Genomic DNA, 16032 nt, shown 5'->3' on the forward strand with positions numbered 1-16032 from the left:
TTAGCTGCTATTAATTACTGCTATTAATTACTGCATTTCCACCTTGATATCTTTAAACATATCCCAATTTATCTGTGTCCTGGGCTATAAGGTGATATACAATGATAAGCAAGGACTCACTGGACTGTCTGCACACATCTAATGTTCTACAGCTATAGTCATTACTTTAGAGATCACTGATGAGAGCATCAACCTACCGTATTTGCTTTATGCCCATTTTTTTTTTATCTGAAAAACATCTAATCAAGGATCAAGCCTATTTCAGGGTCAAGAAATGAAAAACACCACAGTACTATCATTCCAATCAGAGAGGTAATAATTAGAGATGAGCGAATCGAACTCGGCGAAGTGGAATTCGTTTCGAATATTAGGAAAATATCCGAAAATTAGCAGACTTCGGATGCGCGAATCGAAATTTTTCCAAAAATGGCGGCGACATGTGCGGCGACGGAGCGGGGATCTGTGGGAAGGCGCGCAGACAAGGCGCGCTGACCCATAATGCATTCATTCATGACATGTGATCGCATTAGCCAATCAGCAGCCAGCCAGCCAGCACTGTGTAATGGTCGAGCTATAAATTGCGGCCATTTTAGAATTCTCCATTAGCCTCCAGTCATTCAAGAGAGACAGACCACCTGTCTGTATTGAGGGACAGAGTTAGGGCCACAGAATCGTTACTTAGGGACACAGAACCGTTACTTAGGGACACAGAACCGTTACTTAGGGACACAGAACCGATACTTAGGGACACAGAATTGTTACTCAGGGACAGACACAGAATTGTTACTCAGGGACAGACACAGAATTGTTACTGAGGGACACAGAATTGTTACTGAGGGACACAGAATTGTTACTGAGGGACAGACACAGAATTGTTACTGAGGGACAGACACAGTATTGTTACTCAGGGACAGACACAGAATTGTTACTCAGGGACAGACACAGAATTGTTACTCAGGGACAGACACAGAATTTTTACTGAGGGACACAGAATTGTTACTGAGGGACACAGAATTGTTACTGAGGGACACAGAATTGTTACTCAGGGACAGACACAGAATTGTTACTCAGGGACAGACACAGAATTGTTACTGAGGGACACAGAATTGTTACTGAGGGACACAGAATTGTTACTGAGGGACACAGAATTGTTACTCAGGGACACAGAATTGTTACTGAGGGACACAGAATTGTTACTGAGGGACACAGAATTGTTACTCAGGGACACAGAATTGTTACTCAGGGACAGACACAGAATTGTTACTGAGGGACACAGAATTGTTACTGAGGGACACAGAATTGTTACTCAGGGACAGACACAGAATTGTTACTGAGGGACACAGAATTGTTACTGAGGGACACAGAATTGTTACTCAGGGACAGACACAGAATTGTTACTGAGGGACACAGAATTGTTACTGAGGGACACAGAATTGTTACTGAGGGACACAGAATTGTTACTCAGGGACACAGAATTGTTACTCAGGGACAGACACAGAATTGTTACTGAGGGACACAGAATTGTTACTGAGGGACACAGAATTGTTACTGAGGGACACAGAATTGTTACTCAGGGACAGACACAGAATTGTTACTGAGGGACACAGAATTGTTACTGAGGGACACAGAATTGTTACTCAGGGACAGACACAGAATTGTTACTGAGGGACACAGAATTGTTACTGAGGGACACAGAATTGTTACTCAGGGACAGACACAGAATTGTTACTGAGGGACACAGAATTGTTACTGAGGGACACAGAATTGTTACTCAGGGACAGACACAGAATTGTTACTGAGGGACACAGAATTGTTACTGAGGGACACAGAATTGTTACTCAGGGACACAGAATTGTTACTCAGGGACAGACACAGAATTGTTACTCAGGGACAGACACAGAATTGTTACTGAGGGACACAGAATTGTTACTGAGGGACACAGAATTGTTACTGAGGGACACAGAATTGTTACTCAGGGACAGACACAGAATTGTTACTGAGGGACACAGAATTGTTACTGAGGGACACAGAATTGTTACTGAGGGACACAGAATTGTTACTCAGGGACACAGAATTGTTACTCAGGGACAGACACAGAATTGTTACTCAGGGACACAGAATTGTTACTGAGGGACACAGAATTGTTACTCAGGGACACAGAATTGTTACTCAGGGACACAGAATTGTTACTGAGGGACACAGAATTGTTACTGAGGGACACAGAATTGTTACTCAGGGACACAGAATTGTTACTGAGGGACACAGAATTGTTACTGAGGGACACAGAATTATTACTCAGGGACAGACACAGAATTGTTACTGAGGGACACAGAATTGTTACTCAGGGACACAGAATTGTTACTCAGGGACACAGAATCGTTGAATTAAAGAGTATGTCAGACAACACGCAGAGGAGTGGCAGAGGAGGCAATGTTTTAGGAGCGAGCAGACGTGGCAGCAGAGGAAGGGATCGAGGCAGCACTAGTCGCAGCCAGAGGCCAGTGCTCCCGGTGTCATCCAGCGGTCGTGTCTCCACCGACAACCCTGCCGTCATCGATTGGTTGGCTCGGTCGTCTTCCTCTTCCCAGGTCACCTCTGACACCTACAGCCAACGGTCGGTGGGTACGTCAGACACAACCGTTAGTTGGCATGGCCCGGGAGCAAGCCCACTGAAATCACGTGTCCTCTACCTGCCCCTGCCCTTTGGTGTTCCCTCACCAAGCAAAGTATCGCATGCTGTGGGCTCAGCCCCACTGTACAGTGAGGAAGAGCTAATAGAGGGCGGTCAGGAACAGGGGGAGACATCCGCCTCTTCAGCAGCCAGGCGAAGAAGTACTGGCGAGGAGAGTGGCTCGGTAGCCGGTCTAGAGACAGGTCTGTCTCCTGACCCACACGTAGCCGAGGGGGCTAGTAGTGAGGCGGAGACCCTAATTGATGATGATGAGGCTGATCGCACTTGGCAGCCTCGTCGTCATCAGGCTATTGCTTCCGCATCATCAGGAGAAGAGGGTGCCAGCTTGGCAGCGAGCAAAACAGTCGGTGGGTTGCCCAGGAGGCAGCAGGGTCGCAGCAGTGTCAGTGGAGGCAAACGGCCACGGAGTACAGCACCAGCTCCACTGCAGCCTACCACCACGGCCAGTAGTGGTGCCGGTGTGCACGGAGGAAGTAGCAGTCAGCCAGTGAGGAGTAGCGGGGGCAAAGTTTCCTACTCGGCGGTGTGGCAATTTTTTGTCAAGCCGCCCGAGGAAGTAAACGTAGCCGTATGTCGACTATGTGGCCAGAAAGTCAAGCGTGGCCAGGGGGCCCATGTTGGGACTACAGCGTTGCGTCAGCATATGCAGCGTCGCCATTTGGTGGCCTGGGAAAACCGTGATAAAGATACGGCGGTTCTGCCTGCCTCCTCATGCTGCTGCCAGGTCCAGAGTGTCTCATGGGTCCCTGTACGGCCTCCCATTGCTGCTGTCTCCATCGCCACACTCTGCCATGTGCCACTTTCAGGTCTCCTCACACTGCTGGTGTGTTCCATTTTGTCATAGGGTGCTGGCAGATTATGGGCCTCCCATTGCTGCTGCCAGGCCCGTAATCTGCCATGGGCCCCTGTACCGCCTCCTCATGCTGCTGCCAGGTCCAGAGTCTCTCATGGGTCCCTGTACGGCCTCCCATTGCTGCTGTCTCCATCGCCACACTCTGCCATGTGCCACTTTCAGGTCTCCTCACACTGCTGGTGTGTTCCATTTTGTCATAGGGTGCTGGCAGATTACGGGCCTCCCATTGCTGCTGCCAGGCCCGTAATCTGCCATGGGCCCCCGTACCGCCTCCTCATGCTGCTGCCAGGTCCAGAGTCTCTCATGGGTCCCTTGCTCAGACCCTTTGAGGAGGCCACGCTATTCGTGAGTCGGCAGGACTATGGGATGAGTGACGTCATTCCTCTGTTGCACGTCCTGGAACAAATGCTGTTAACAATGGCTGGTCAGGGTGCGGTAGACGTGGCGCACAGATCTCAACGCCACATGACCCCTGTGGGGGCAGGACAGGAAGAAGAGGAGGAGGTAGAGGAGGACATTGGTGCTCAGGAATTATTGAGTGAAATGGGTGGTTTTTCCACTCAGCGGACAGGAGTGGAGGAGCAGGAGCATCTGGTAGAGGAGGAGGAGACAGAGGACCCAGACGCACCGTGGCAGTATGCTGTGGAGATGGAGGCAGGGAGTCCCTCGCATTCCTTGGCACAAATGGCCCATAGCATGCTCGGTTGCTTGCGTAGCGACAGCCGAATAATAACCATCAGACAGAGGGATGACTTTTGGCTGTCCACCTTGTTGGACCCTCGCTACCGTTCAAAAATGGTGGCCTTTTTCACACCTGCTGAGAGGGAGGCCAAAATAACGTACTATAAAAACCACCTATGTAGTCAGTTGGTCTCTGCCTTTCTGCGCCAACGTCCATCCTCAGACACTGTGGGCCCTGTGCGCTCACGTTCCGCTGCCATGGCAGCAGGGGAGGGGTGGGGTAGTAGGAGCAGTGGCAGCTCCACCAGCAGCAGCTGCCTCAGTCTGCAGTCGATGATGAGTAGCTTTCTTCACCAGCGCAGTGAGGAAACTACTAACCAGCCGCAGCAGCAGCAGCAGCAGCAGCAGCAGCATCAGGTGGACCTGGAGCAGGACCTCAAACAACAGGCTCGGGCCTACTTGGACAGCACCCTGCCAACCGAGGTAGACAATCCCCTTGACTACTGGGCAACGAAACTTGACCTTTGGCCCCAACTAGCTGAATTTGCCCTTGAAAGGCTGTCATGCCCGGCCAGTAGCGTGGCATCGGAGCGCGTGTTTAGTGCAGCAGGAGGTATTGTAACTCCGCGGAGGACACGACTGTCCACCCAAAGTGTGGAGAGACTCACGTTTGTGAAAATGAATCAGGCGTGGATTAGTCTGGATTTCAAACCACCAGTTCCTGACACAACTGACTAAATCCGCCATGAATCATGCCCCAAACATGTTATTATTTTTAACATAGGCCTCTGTATTGCCTTCAATTTAAGCTGCTTACGCTTCGCCACTCTGCCATGGGCCCCTGTACCGCCTCCTCTTGCTGCTGCCAGGTCCAGAGTGTGTCATGGGTCCCTGTACGGCCTCCCATTGCTGCTGACTTCATCGCCAGACTCTGCCATGTGCCACTTTCAGGTCTCCTTACACTGTTGGTGGGTTCCATTTTGTCATAGGGTGCTGGCAGATTACGGGCCTCCCATTGCTGCTGCCAGGCCCGTAATCTGCCATGGGCCCCCGTACCTCCTCCTCATGCTGCTGCCAGGTCCAGAGTGTCTCATGGGTCCCTGTACAGCCTCCCATTGCTGCTGTCTCCATCGCCACACTCTGCCATGTGCCACTTTCAGGTCTCCTCACACTGCTGGTGGGTTCCATTTTGTCATAGGGTGCTGGCAGATTACGGGCCTCCCATTGCTGCTGCCAGGCCCGTAATCTGCCATGGGCCCCCGTACCGCCTCCTCATGCTGCTGCCAGGTCCAGAGTGTCTCATGGGTCCCTGTACGGCCTCCCATTGCTGCTGTCTCCATCGCCACACTCTGCCATGTGCCACTTTCAGGTCTCCTCACACTGCTGGTGGGTTCCATTTTGTCATAGGGTGCTGGCAGATTACGGGCCTCCCATTGCTGCTGCCAGGCCCGTAATCTGCCATGGGCCCCCGTACCGCCTCCTCATGCTGCTGCCAGGTCCAGAGTGTCTCATGGGTCCCTGTACGGCCTCCCATTGCTGCTGTCTCCATCGCCACACTCTGCCATGTGCCACTTTCAGGTCTCCTCACACTGCTGGTGGGTTCCATTTTGTCATAGGGTGCTGGCAGATTACGGGCCTCCCATTGCTGCTGCCAGGCCCGTAATCTGCCATGGACCCCCGTACCGCCTCCTCATGCTGCTGCCAGGTCCAGAGTGTCTCATGGGTCCCTGTACGGCCTCCCATTGCTGCTGTCTCCATCGCCACACTCTGCCATGTGCCACTTTCAGGTCTCCTCACACTGCTGGTGGGTTCCATTTTGTCATAGGGTGCTGGCAGATTACGGGCCTCCCATTGCTGCTGCCAGGCCCGTAATCTGCCATGGGCCCCCGTACCGCCTCCTCATGCTGCTGCCAGGTCCAGAGTGTCTCATGGGTCCCTGTATGGCCTCCCATTGCTGCTGTCTCCATCGCCACACTCTGCCATGTGCCACTTTCAGGTCTCCTCACACTGCTGGTGGGTTCCATTTTGTCATAGGGTGCTGGCAGATTACGGGCCTCCCATTGCTGCTGCCAGGCCCATAATCTGCCATGGGCCCCCGTACCGCCTCCTCATGCTGCTGCCAGGTCCAGAGTGTCTCATGGGTCCCTGTATGGCCTCCCATTGCTGCTGTCTCCATCGCCACACTCTGCCATGTGCCACTTTCAGGTCTCCTCACACTGCTGGTGGGTTCCATTTTGTCATAGGGTGCTGGCAGATTACGGGCCTCCCATTGCTGCTGCCAGGCCCGTAATCTGCCATGGGCCCCCGTACCGCCTCCTCATGCTGCTGCCAGGTCCAGAGTGTCTCATGGGTCCCTGTACGGCCTCCCATTGCTGCTGTCTCCATCGCCACACTCTGCCATGTGCCACTTTCAGGTCTCCTCACACTGCTGGTGGGTTCCATTTTGTCATAGGGTGCTGTATGGCCTCCCATTGCTGCTGCCTCCACCGCCACACTGTGGCTCCACACTCTGGTTTTGGCCCCGTGACTGCCCAAATGAGTGAAGTGTGCGGTGATTCTAAGATCGACGGCACTCATCTGCATGTCATACTGACTGACAGTATTATTTCTCTTCCCCAGCAGACTCCAAGGGCATTTAAATTAAAGGTACAGTGTTCTGCACTAATATAAAGGCTCTCTGAAGCCTAGAAACACCCTTTTTATAAGTTAAATTCGCAGCAAATATATTCGCATCGAATCGAATTTATTCCTCGAATTCGCCGAATCAGCCGAATCGAATTTTTGAATACTTCGCTCATCTCTAGTAATAATCTCATGACCAGACTCACTACCATATCACCAATATTGCCTAAAATCAACAGGTTCCAACCTGCTATCTGAAGGATGAAAGAGGCTTCCCAACTTTTATGTTTTACAGTAGAAGAGAAATCTTTATCACACATGACCTGAAAATGTAGCCCCTGTCTCTAAACAGCCTGTCTACAAAATTTAGTAATCATATAGAAAGAAATTAAAGATAAACTCTAAGTAACAATGTCAAAATTAGGCTTTTTTTTATATTGTTTAGGGGTGGGGAAATTAGTGTGCAAAGTTATGTGCTGCATTCCAGGCCCCCCTCCTTCCACCAATCTACAGGTGCCTGCTAACATGGTTTTGTGAGTAATCCATACCTATAGCCCATTTATTGGAATAAAAAGACTTATAACACCATTGTATAGTAAATGTATGCCACACAGCTCTAGCATTTGATCTATATGATTGTTACAGCAATTTTGATTATGGATAAAAAAAATCCACTCCAATTGTGAGAATCACTATTTAAAGTGGAACTTGACTCTCTGAATCAACATTGTCTATTTTTAACCCTTATGCTTCTAGCATTAGTAAATGGATATGAAATATATCATGTTTACTTGTTTTAAACTTTTTTTTAATATTTCTTCAGTTACTTCCTGGTTTCCATGCCTAAGCAAATAATGTCATACATCCCAGGAGTCTTCAGGAGGGTAGGGAGGGTCATCAGCTCAGCCAATGCCCAAGCTAAGAGCAGATGGATTCCAGGAAGTAAATCTACATGAATCTCCTGTCCTTACTCAAGATGGCCAGTGCCAGAAATGTCAGGGGGTGTTAAAAATGATTTCTCAGCAAAACAAAGCATGGAAACATGGATGGATGGGGGAGTTTGCTTTAAATATTGACAATTATTGAAAAGCATTTTTGGTTTGTGGTGCTCAGATGCAGTGCAGTTGCACTTTAAGCTGAATTTTGAATCTTTACAATCTATTGCTGAATTTCTCCCATGATAATCTAGATTCAGAAAGGAACAAAACTTTATCAGTCAAGCATTATTTAGGTCGAAATGGGATATGGTCAATCTAATTAATTTATCTATCACAATCTTTACTAAATACTATAGTACTTCCTAATAACATATTACCATAATAACTGACCGATATGCATTGTTGAATTGTGCTTGTCATCTTTGGTTTAACTTTTATATGTTTTCTAAAATATGATTGCTGGACTTTGTATACATATGCATATAGCTGTGTGTAAAAAATAAAAAAAAGAGAGACAATCTCAGTTGTAAATATAATACATTTCCCCTTTAATGGAAGTTTTATCTGCACTGTTGTACTTATGCAGATGTGTCTTTGCAGCTGGATAATTGTTCAGCCAGCGCAGGATTCAGGAATTTCCGCACTGCTCTCCTGCTGGCACTTATTAAGCATGGACAGGAATGATTGCTTTCTGTGCTAATATTAACCCTTTCAACCACAAAGAATTTTGAGGCCGCACACCATAGTTTGCTTTTACAAAGGAAATTACATTATGGTTTTGACTGATTTTTTTTGACAATTACTTTTTTTATCAACCAAGGTTAGCCTGAGCGTGAACCTGACTTTACAATCTGTAGATGGTAGTCCAATGAGCCTGAAAAAAACAATTGCTGAGCAGTCACAGGTTAGTGAGTAGCTGTAATAAGGTATTCGTTAGTGCAGTAAGGGCAAAGATGATTTGTTGCAGCAAAATAATACATTTTATTATTATTATTAACTTGTTCAAGATACTATTCTGGTACAAAACTTGTGGTTACTCTTCAGTACAGTTTATTAAATGGTTAAAACAGTTAAGGAGAATTTTCTAGCATAAACTTAACTTTAAATGATTTGTTAACCTCAGACATAAAAAAATGAATAAAGCACACCCCCCTATAGTGTTTACTAGTCTGAATCCAAAGCACTTAGTGTGGCGTCTCTCTGATCTCTCCTCTCTTTGCTATCTGCACAAGTCATCTCTGACAGTTTTCCGGAACACAACAGCCTCCCAAGAGACAGCTCCCCCCCCATCTAGCACACAGCAGGTGACTCATAGCCCGAGCTCTGTGTATTTTTCTGTGAGCCTGTATGCCTGTGTAGAGGGGGGGGGGCAGGGATGTTTCTTTCCTCCAATAAGCTGTCAGATATCAGGGAACTGCTCTATGCTCTGCAGTGTGTGTGATATTGGAGCTCCGCCCCCTGTTGCAAGAGCTGAGAAAAAAAAAACTTTTATCTTTGTGTTTTTAGAACAATCTACAGAAGAAATGGCTGCAGATAAACAGGCACAACTTATGTAGGAGAATTTATTTAATCTCCATTTATCACCTGAAGCTAGTCATTTGGATTAATGTAGGGGTTTACAACCACTTTAAATGACACAGATGCAAGTCACAATAATTTCCCATCTTGTTTTTTGCAGCATCTCACTTTTGATTGGCACACCCTTACTATTGCAGAGCATCTGATCACTGAACACCTGACTATAAGTAGTATCTTAAGTGCTCCAGAGTCCATTTGGTGTTTGATGCTTTGCTATAGGCTGCCATGTGCTGCTCCATTGGCCAGCAATCAATGACCCCTCTTACTCTATTTGAAAGCAAAAGGATAGAGGGTAGACACAATCTTACAGTGTGTGCTGCAGAGGATTGATAGGTAGATGAGTATATGCCTTGTAGACACACATAATTGTACATACTAGCAAGCATAAACTCCTCCAGAGCCTGTTTTACTGAAATTGATCATAGCTATTATGATCAATGTTCAACCCTGTAGAAATAACCTTTTCCTTTAAACTGAGTGCTACAAAACAGACTTCTTTGTCTTGGGTGGAATGAGTCATGGTTTCATCTGTGATAATCCGATTTTCACTGCTGCCTGGGGTTCTAGATGTCTTCCAACACTTCTAGCATGGCTGTGTTCATCTTTTCAGCTGGATTGCCACTGTCTTTTACCCTGTAGGTGTTTTTTCATAGGAAGTCATGGAGAGCTCATAGTAACAGCAAAAGCTTAGCTGAAAAGCCATGTTACAACAAATAGCACTGTGTTAAAGCAGAACTCCGAGCAGAAATATTAAGGCATCATTGTAAAGGCACGTTCATACCTTTAAGTAACACTTTCTTCTTTCCATTAATTGCTATCCAGGTAGTGATAAAATGATGCTTTCTGTAGTGCTTTCAGGTGTTCTTTCCCCTTAACTTCCATTGCATAAGACCAGTGGCCATTATGTTCTCTATCCCTCTGGCCACCAGTTGTAAGTTCCCCACTGTAGTACTTTAGACAGTGAGCAGCCGTCATTACGCTTGACTCACTGTAGAGGGAGGATCCGAGAGTCTCAGTCTCCTGGTCTGATCCACCCACTTTAACTGCTACTGCGCCTCAGCTCCATCCACAGACATACCCACAGCCCTCAGCTTTGCCCGCACACACGCCCATCATGTTTTACATTTCCCTTCGTGTCAGGGGAAATGTAGTTTTGTATGGCAGTGCGGATGTCACGTGTGGCCAGCTCTAAAATCCCCCTCCCAGCACTCGGAAGCAGAGCGATTTTCTGTCGAACACTATGACGTCACAGTACTTTACAGTCATGGATATCTCAGAAAGTAAGTCCTTTTTGGTTATAATTTGGTAGCGATTTAATCAGGCCAGCAGAGAGCATCTTGTAAATGGAATATAGAAGAATCCTGGAGTTCAGTTTTAAGTTGGCATCAGGACTGCATGTGCATGAACCTCTCTGTTGCTCCATTTAATCAGGCATACACTTGCAGTATGGGACACAAGGTAGAAGGAAACGTAGTAAGACAGCCAGATCAAGTATGCACATTCAACTGTTCACTGATGACTATGGCCAGCTGAATAAAAAAAGGTTCTTCATTTGCTATGGCATTGTATTTAATGTTCATACAAATTAATGGATTTCATATGTTACTAAATTTTATTTATTGTATGCATAAATCTGTATTAAGGTGTAATTCCTTTTGCAGGGGATGAAACTTTTGTTACTGCAACGATGTCTAGTACTGCAAGTACATCTCATCCTCCGGTAAGAGTACACATACCAATGTCATGAAAATTTGTGTCAGATTTGCAATGCATGTTTTTTGATGCTTTACAAAAGATATTATTTGTTAGCAAATCTCTATTTTGGTGTACTGAAAAAGATTTACTATTTTGTTTTATGGAAAATCATTTTGAATGCCTCTCTCTATCAGATATACAATTATTTTCCTGAGCTATGATGGCTTGGGTGTTGGGTGCAAATATTCTCTTATAATGCTGTTAATAAAGCTTTTGTAACTTTTTCGCACCATCATTTCTGTAGGTCTCCACCGATGCTTACTATCCCATTATAATTAACTTGACCCAAGATGGCTTCAAGACATCCCATGCACAGCCTGTTCTGGGTTATTTGGATGTTGTCTCACAGATTCTGCCCAACAAATCCTTGACACAAGACACAGCAGGAAACCTAACTCAGGTAGTAAAATCATATCTATCTATCTATCTATCTATCTATCTATCTATCTATCTATCTATCTATCTATCTATCGCTCTTATCTATCTATCGCTCTTCTCTCTCTCTCTCTCTCTCTCTCTCTCTCTCTCTCTCTCTCTCTCTCTCTCTCTCTCTATCTCTCTCTCTCTGTCTATCTATCTATCTATCTATCTATCTATCTATCTATCTATCTATCTCTCTCTCTGTGTCTGTCTGTCTATCTATCTATCTATCTATCTATCTATCTATCCTAGTATTAGCAGAAATGCATTTGTGAATTAAGGAAACTGGATATGTCAGTGCATTTTTTAAGCGAAGTATGGGTTTCTTACAAAAAAACCCCAAAAACTCACATAGGTGGATACAGCAGTAGTCTTATGCTGCATCTGTCCCCCGCTGCTTCTAAGACTGAGAAATGAGTGATCAAAGACTGTTAATTGCTCAGTTCTCAGTCTTCAGTGAGCAGAGAGTGGTGACTATCAGTCACCAGCTCTCTGCTCTGCCCCTCCAGCACTCACTGGAGCACTGGGCTGTGGAGGGGGTAGGGGAGCAGTTGGCTCAGACTCTCAGTGGCTCATTGAGGAGCTGAGCCTGCTGCCGGTCCAACCATCTGGGTGGATCCTGACTGTAAATTTGAGGTCTTTCCAGAGCTTGGACCAGCTAAGTGACATCAGCTAACAGAGGACTTTATCCCACTGGCGGCTGGGTCACAGGACTGCAGAATGAACTCCTGTGATCCATAAGGGAAGTATAGCCAAAAAAGCTTTGGCTATATTCCTTCTTTAAGTTGGCAGCCTGTTGCAGAGAATTCTGTTGAATAGGTTGCTCTTTCAGTTATTATTAGACTGAAACATAATGACAGTGCCTGAGTTGTATCCTACCACCTAAATTACATTGTCCGGTACTTACAGATTTCCTCAATCGTTTCTGAATTAATAGTGTTAGTGTTAAACATAACCTATACTAATTATGAATTATACCTGTATCGTAGCACAAGGGATTAGTTAGTTAGGAAATAAAACATTTAGCCATTGGTAAATGTTTATTCCCCTAATTTAAAGGGTAACGCCACTTTCATGGAACAACAAAATAATAAATATAGCACATACTGTACAACTGCTGTACCTGCCATTTTGTAATTTATTGTTACAGAACACCCCCAGAAACTTCATATCCTGCTTTTGTGATTAACTCACTGATTTTCTCAGAAGTCTGCTCTAACATACAGGCCAAATTTTAGACATCCCCTGCAATAGCAATTTAAGTTTTGGTGAAATACTCTCTAAGAAATGCAGACACTGCAGCTTTCCTCATTAGAACACAGATCAGGGAATTACAGTTGTGGCCAAAATTATTCAACCCCCAATGCTGTAAAGGGGTTTAGGGACTATAGTGTACATTTGGAATTGTATTCAGAATCAAATCCTACAAGGACGTTGTAACTACCCAAATGCAACTAAAATGACATCAATTGTTTATGTAATACAGTAGTAAATGGTTCTTATGTGGTTTCTTCATTGCCACAATTATTCAACCCCTTAAAGACTACCACTCTGAAGAACAGAGGTTCATACAGGTGCTTTCCATCAGGTATTGAAAACACCTGTGGATGTCACCGAGCAGCAATCAAGCATAATAAGCACCAATTAGGCAGCTTTAAAATGACTGTGATACTCAGCTCCTTCTAGACATTTACTGGTGTGGTTACAAACATGGTGAAGGCAAGAGAATGGTCCAGGAAGACAAGAGAAGAGGTGATTTCTCTTCACAGGAAGGGCAATGGCTATAAGAAGATTGCAAAGATGTTAAACATACCAAGAGACACCTTAGGAAGCATCATTCGCAAATTCAAGGCAAAGGGCACTGTTGAAACGCTACCTGGTCGTGGCAGAAAGAAGATGCTGACTTCGACTGCTGTGCGCTACCTGAAGCGTAGAGTGGAGAGAAGTCCCCGTGTGACTGCTGAGGAACTAAGAAAAGATTTGTCAGATGTGGGTACAGAAGTTTCAGCCCAGACAATAAGACGCACACTGCGTAATGAAGGCCTCCGTGCCAGAACTCCCAGGCGTACCCCCTTGCTGTCTCCAAAGAATAAGAAGAGTCGACTGCAGTATGCCAAAAGCCATGTGGACAAACCACAAAAGTTGTGGGATAGTGTTCTGTGGACTGATGAAACAAAATTAGAACTGTTTGGGCCCATGGATCAACGCTATGTTTGGAGGAGGAAGAACAAGGCCTATGATGAAAAGAACACCTTGCCTACTGTGAAGCATGGTGGAGGGTCAATCATGCTTTGGGGCTGTTTTGCTTCTGCAGGTACAGGGAAGCTTCAGCGTGTGCAAGGTACCATGAATTCTCTTCAGTACCAGGAGATATTGGATGGAAACGTGATGCAGTCCGTCACACACCTGAGGCTTGGGAGACGTTGGACCTTTCAACAGGACAATGATCCCAAGCATACCTCCAAGTCCACTAGAGCATGGTTGCAGAGGAAAGGCTGGAACATTTTGGAGTGGCCATCGCAGTCACCAGACTTAAATCCGATTGAGAACCTCTGGTGGGACTTAAAGAAAGCAGTTGCAGTGCGCAAGCCTAAGAATGTGACTGAACTGGAGGCCTTTGCCCATGAAGAATGGGCGAAGATACCCGTAGATCGCTGCAAGACACTTGTGTCAAGCTATGCTTCACGTTTAAAAGCTGTTATAACTGTAAAAGGATGCTGTACTAAGTACTAAGATTGAATGTCACTTGGGGGTTGAATAAAACTGATAATGCTGTGAGCACAGAAAAGACATTTGTGGTTATTTCATTATAACTGTTATGTTATATTTGTCTGACCTACAAGTGCCTCTTTAATGTAAATGTAAGCAAGATGACTGAATGATCAAAAGCAATGTCAAACTGGCCAAAACACTCAATTTCAGTGGGGGTTGAATAATTTTGGCCACAACTGTAACTAAACTCCCTGTGCAATTATAATACTGCAGGAAATTGTCAGAAGTGGAATGCCCCACATTAAAGAAACAGATAGCCTTGCCACCTACACCAGTTTCTGTTTCATAGTGAAATAGAAACTAACCCAGAGTGTGCACCTATTTAACAGAGGGAATAAAGCAGCTTTCAGTAGAGAAAACTGCCTCAAATTACCACTGGGTGTGACCTTGTCATACAGGATGTGAGTTGTCAGTAGACATACCTCTCACATTCGTACCTCTTTGTGCCCCTGCAGTGATTAAACTACACAAGCAGAGCCTGCAGGTTTACCAACTCTCCGCCTCTATCCCTTGCTGAGCTGAGTTGGGGGCAGGGATGGGCAGATGATCATGCAGCTCCAGCTCTCTGTTCTCTGTGCTGTGTCCTGTATCTGTCACAGCCACAGAACAGGGAACCGATTGCTTCTAAATAACAAATTAGGAGCTTCATGTGCTGCATGTTTATATTTAGAAGCACAAGACTTGCATCACTCTTTGTTAATTCCACCCAGAGACTACATCAGCTAATTATAACAACCATCACTCCCACTAAGAAATAGGAATGTTAATCACTCTTAATAACAAGCAGCTATTTCTTCACAGCAACAAAAGGTAAGAATCTGCTACAAAGTCAAAATCCCTTCATTGTACATTGATTAAAAAAAGTCGATTTAAGCCCCTTTACATGAGCGGGCCAGTGGGGTCCACCTGTCTGTTTTTCAGGTAGACCCAATTGCTCCATCCATAGATGTCTATGGACTGGTGGGTGTTAGTAGACAATAGTCCTGCCGGCATCCGATCCAATCCTGTATGCCAAAAATGGATGGGGATCCGTTCCCCATCCATCCAGTGGATCGGATGACAATCTGGTGGAAATGGACAGGTTTTTTTTTTTTTTTTGATTGAAAAGATACTTTTTAGAGATGAGCGAATCGAAGTATCCGAAGTGGAATTCGAGTCGAATATCGGAAAAATTTCGATTCGTGCCGAATCCGAAAAATAGCCTAATTCGGACGCGCGAATCGAAATTTTTCAGAAAATGGCGGCTGACATGTGCGGCGACGGAGCGGGGATGTCTGGGAAGGCGCGCAGACAAGGCGCGCTGACCCATAATGCATTCCTCAACTACATGTGATCGCATCAGCCTATCAGCAGCCAGCCAGCCAGCACTGTGTAATGGTCGAGCTATAAATAGCGGCCATTTTGGAATTCTTCATTTGCCTGCAGTTATTGAACAGAGGCAGACCGCTCTGTACTAGGGACAGGGACAGAGTTAGGGCCACAGAAACGATAATTGGGGACAGAGAAAAGTTACTTAGGGACAGAGAACCATTACTCAGGGACACAGACTTGTTAATGAGGGCCACAGAATCGTTATTTAGGGACAAAGAAACGCTAGTTAGGGCCACAGAATTCATAATCAGGGACAGACAGAATTGTTACTCAGTGCCAGAGAATTGTTACTTAGGGCCACAGAAACGTTATTAGGGCCACAGAATTGTTACTCAGGGACAGACAGAATT

At 45.7% G+C, this 16032-nt stretch overlaps 1 protein-coding gene across 2 annotated transcripts in view; it reads left to right on the plus strand.

The window, feature by feature from the left end:
- ADGRD1 (adhesion G protein-coupled receptor D1) overlaps positions 1 to 16032 on the plus strand; it is an 827296-nt gene that overhangs the window by 118743 nt on the left and 692521 nt on the right. For both annotated transcript variants that reach the window (XM_089653751.1, XM_089653752.1), the window contains 2 exons: positions 11026 to 11084; positions 11364 to 11519. In XM_089653751.1, the coding sequence (XP_089509877.1) occupies positions 11026 to 11084; positions 11364 to 11519 (215 nt within the window). The remainder of the gene's footprint in view (positions 1 to 11025; positions 11085 to 11363; positions 11520 to 16032) is intronic.

This window comes from Staurois parvus, unplaced genomic scaffold (assembly GCF_062004578.1).
Source record: "Staurois parvus isolate SC_StPar_1 unplaced genomic scaffold, SC_StPar_1.0 ptg000719l, whole genome shotgun sequence".
Lineage (NCBI taxonomy): Eukaryota > Metazoa > Chordata > Amphibia > Anura > Ranidae > Staurois > Staurois parvus.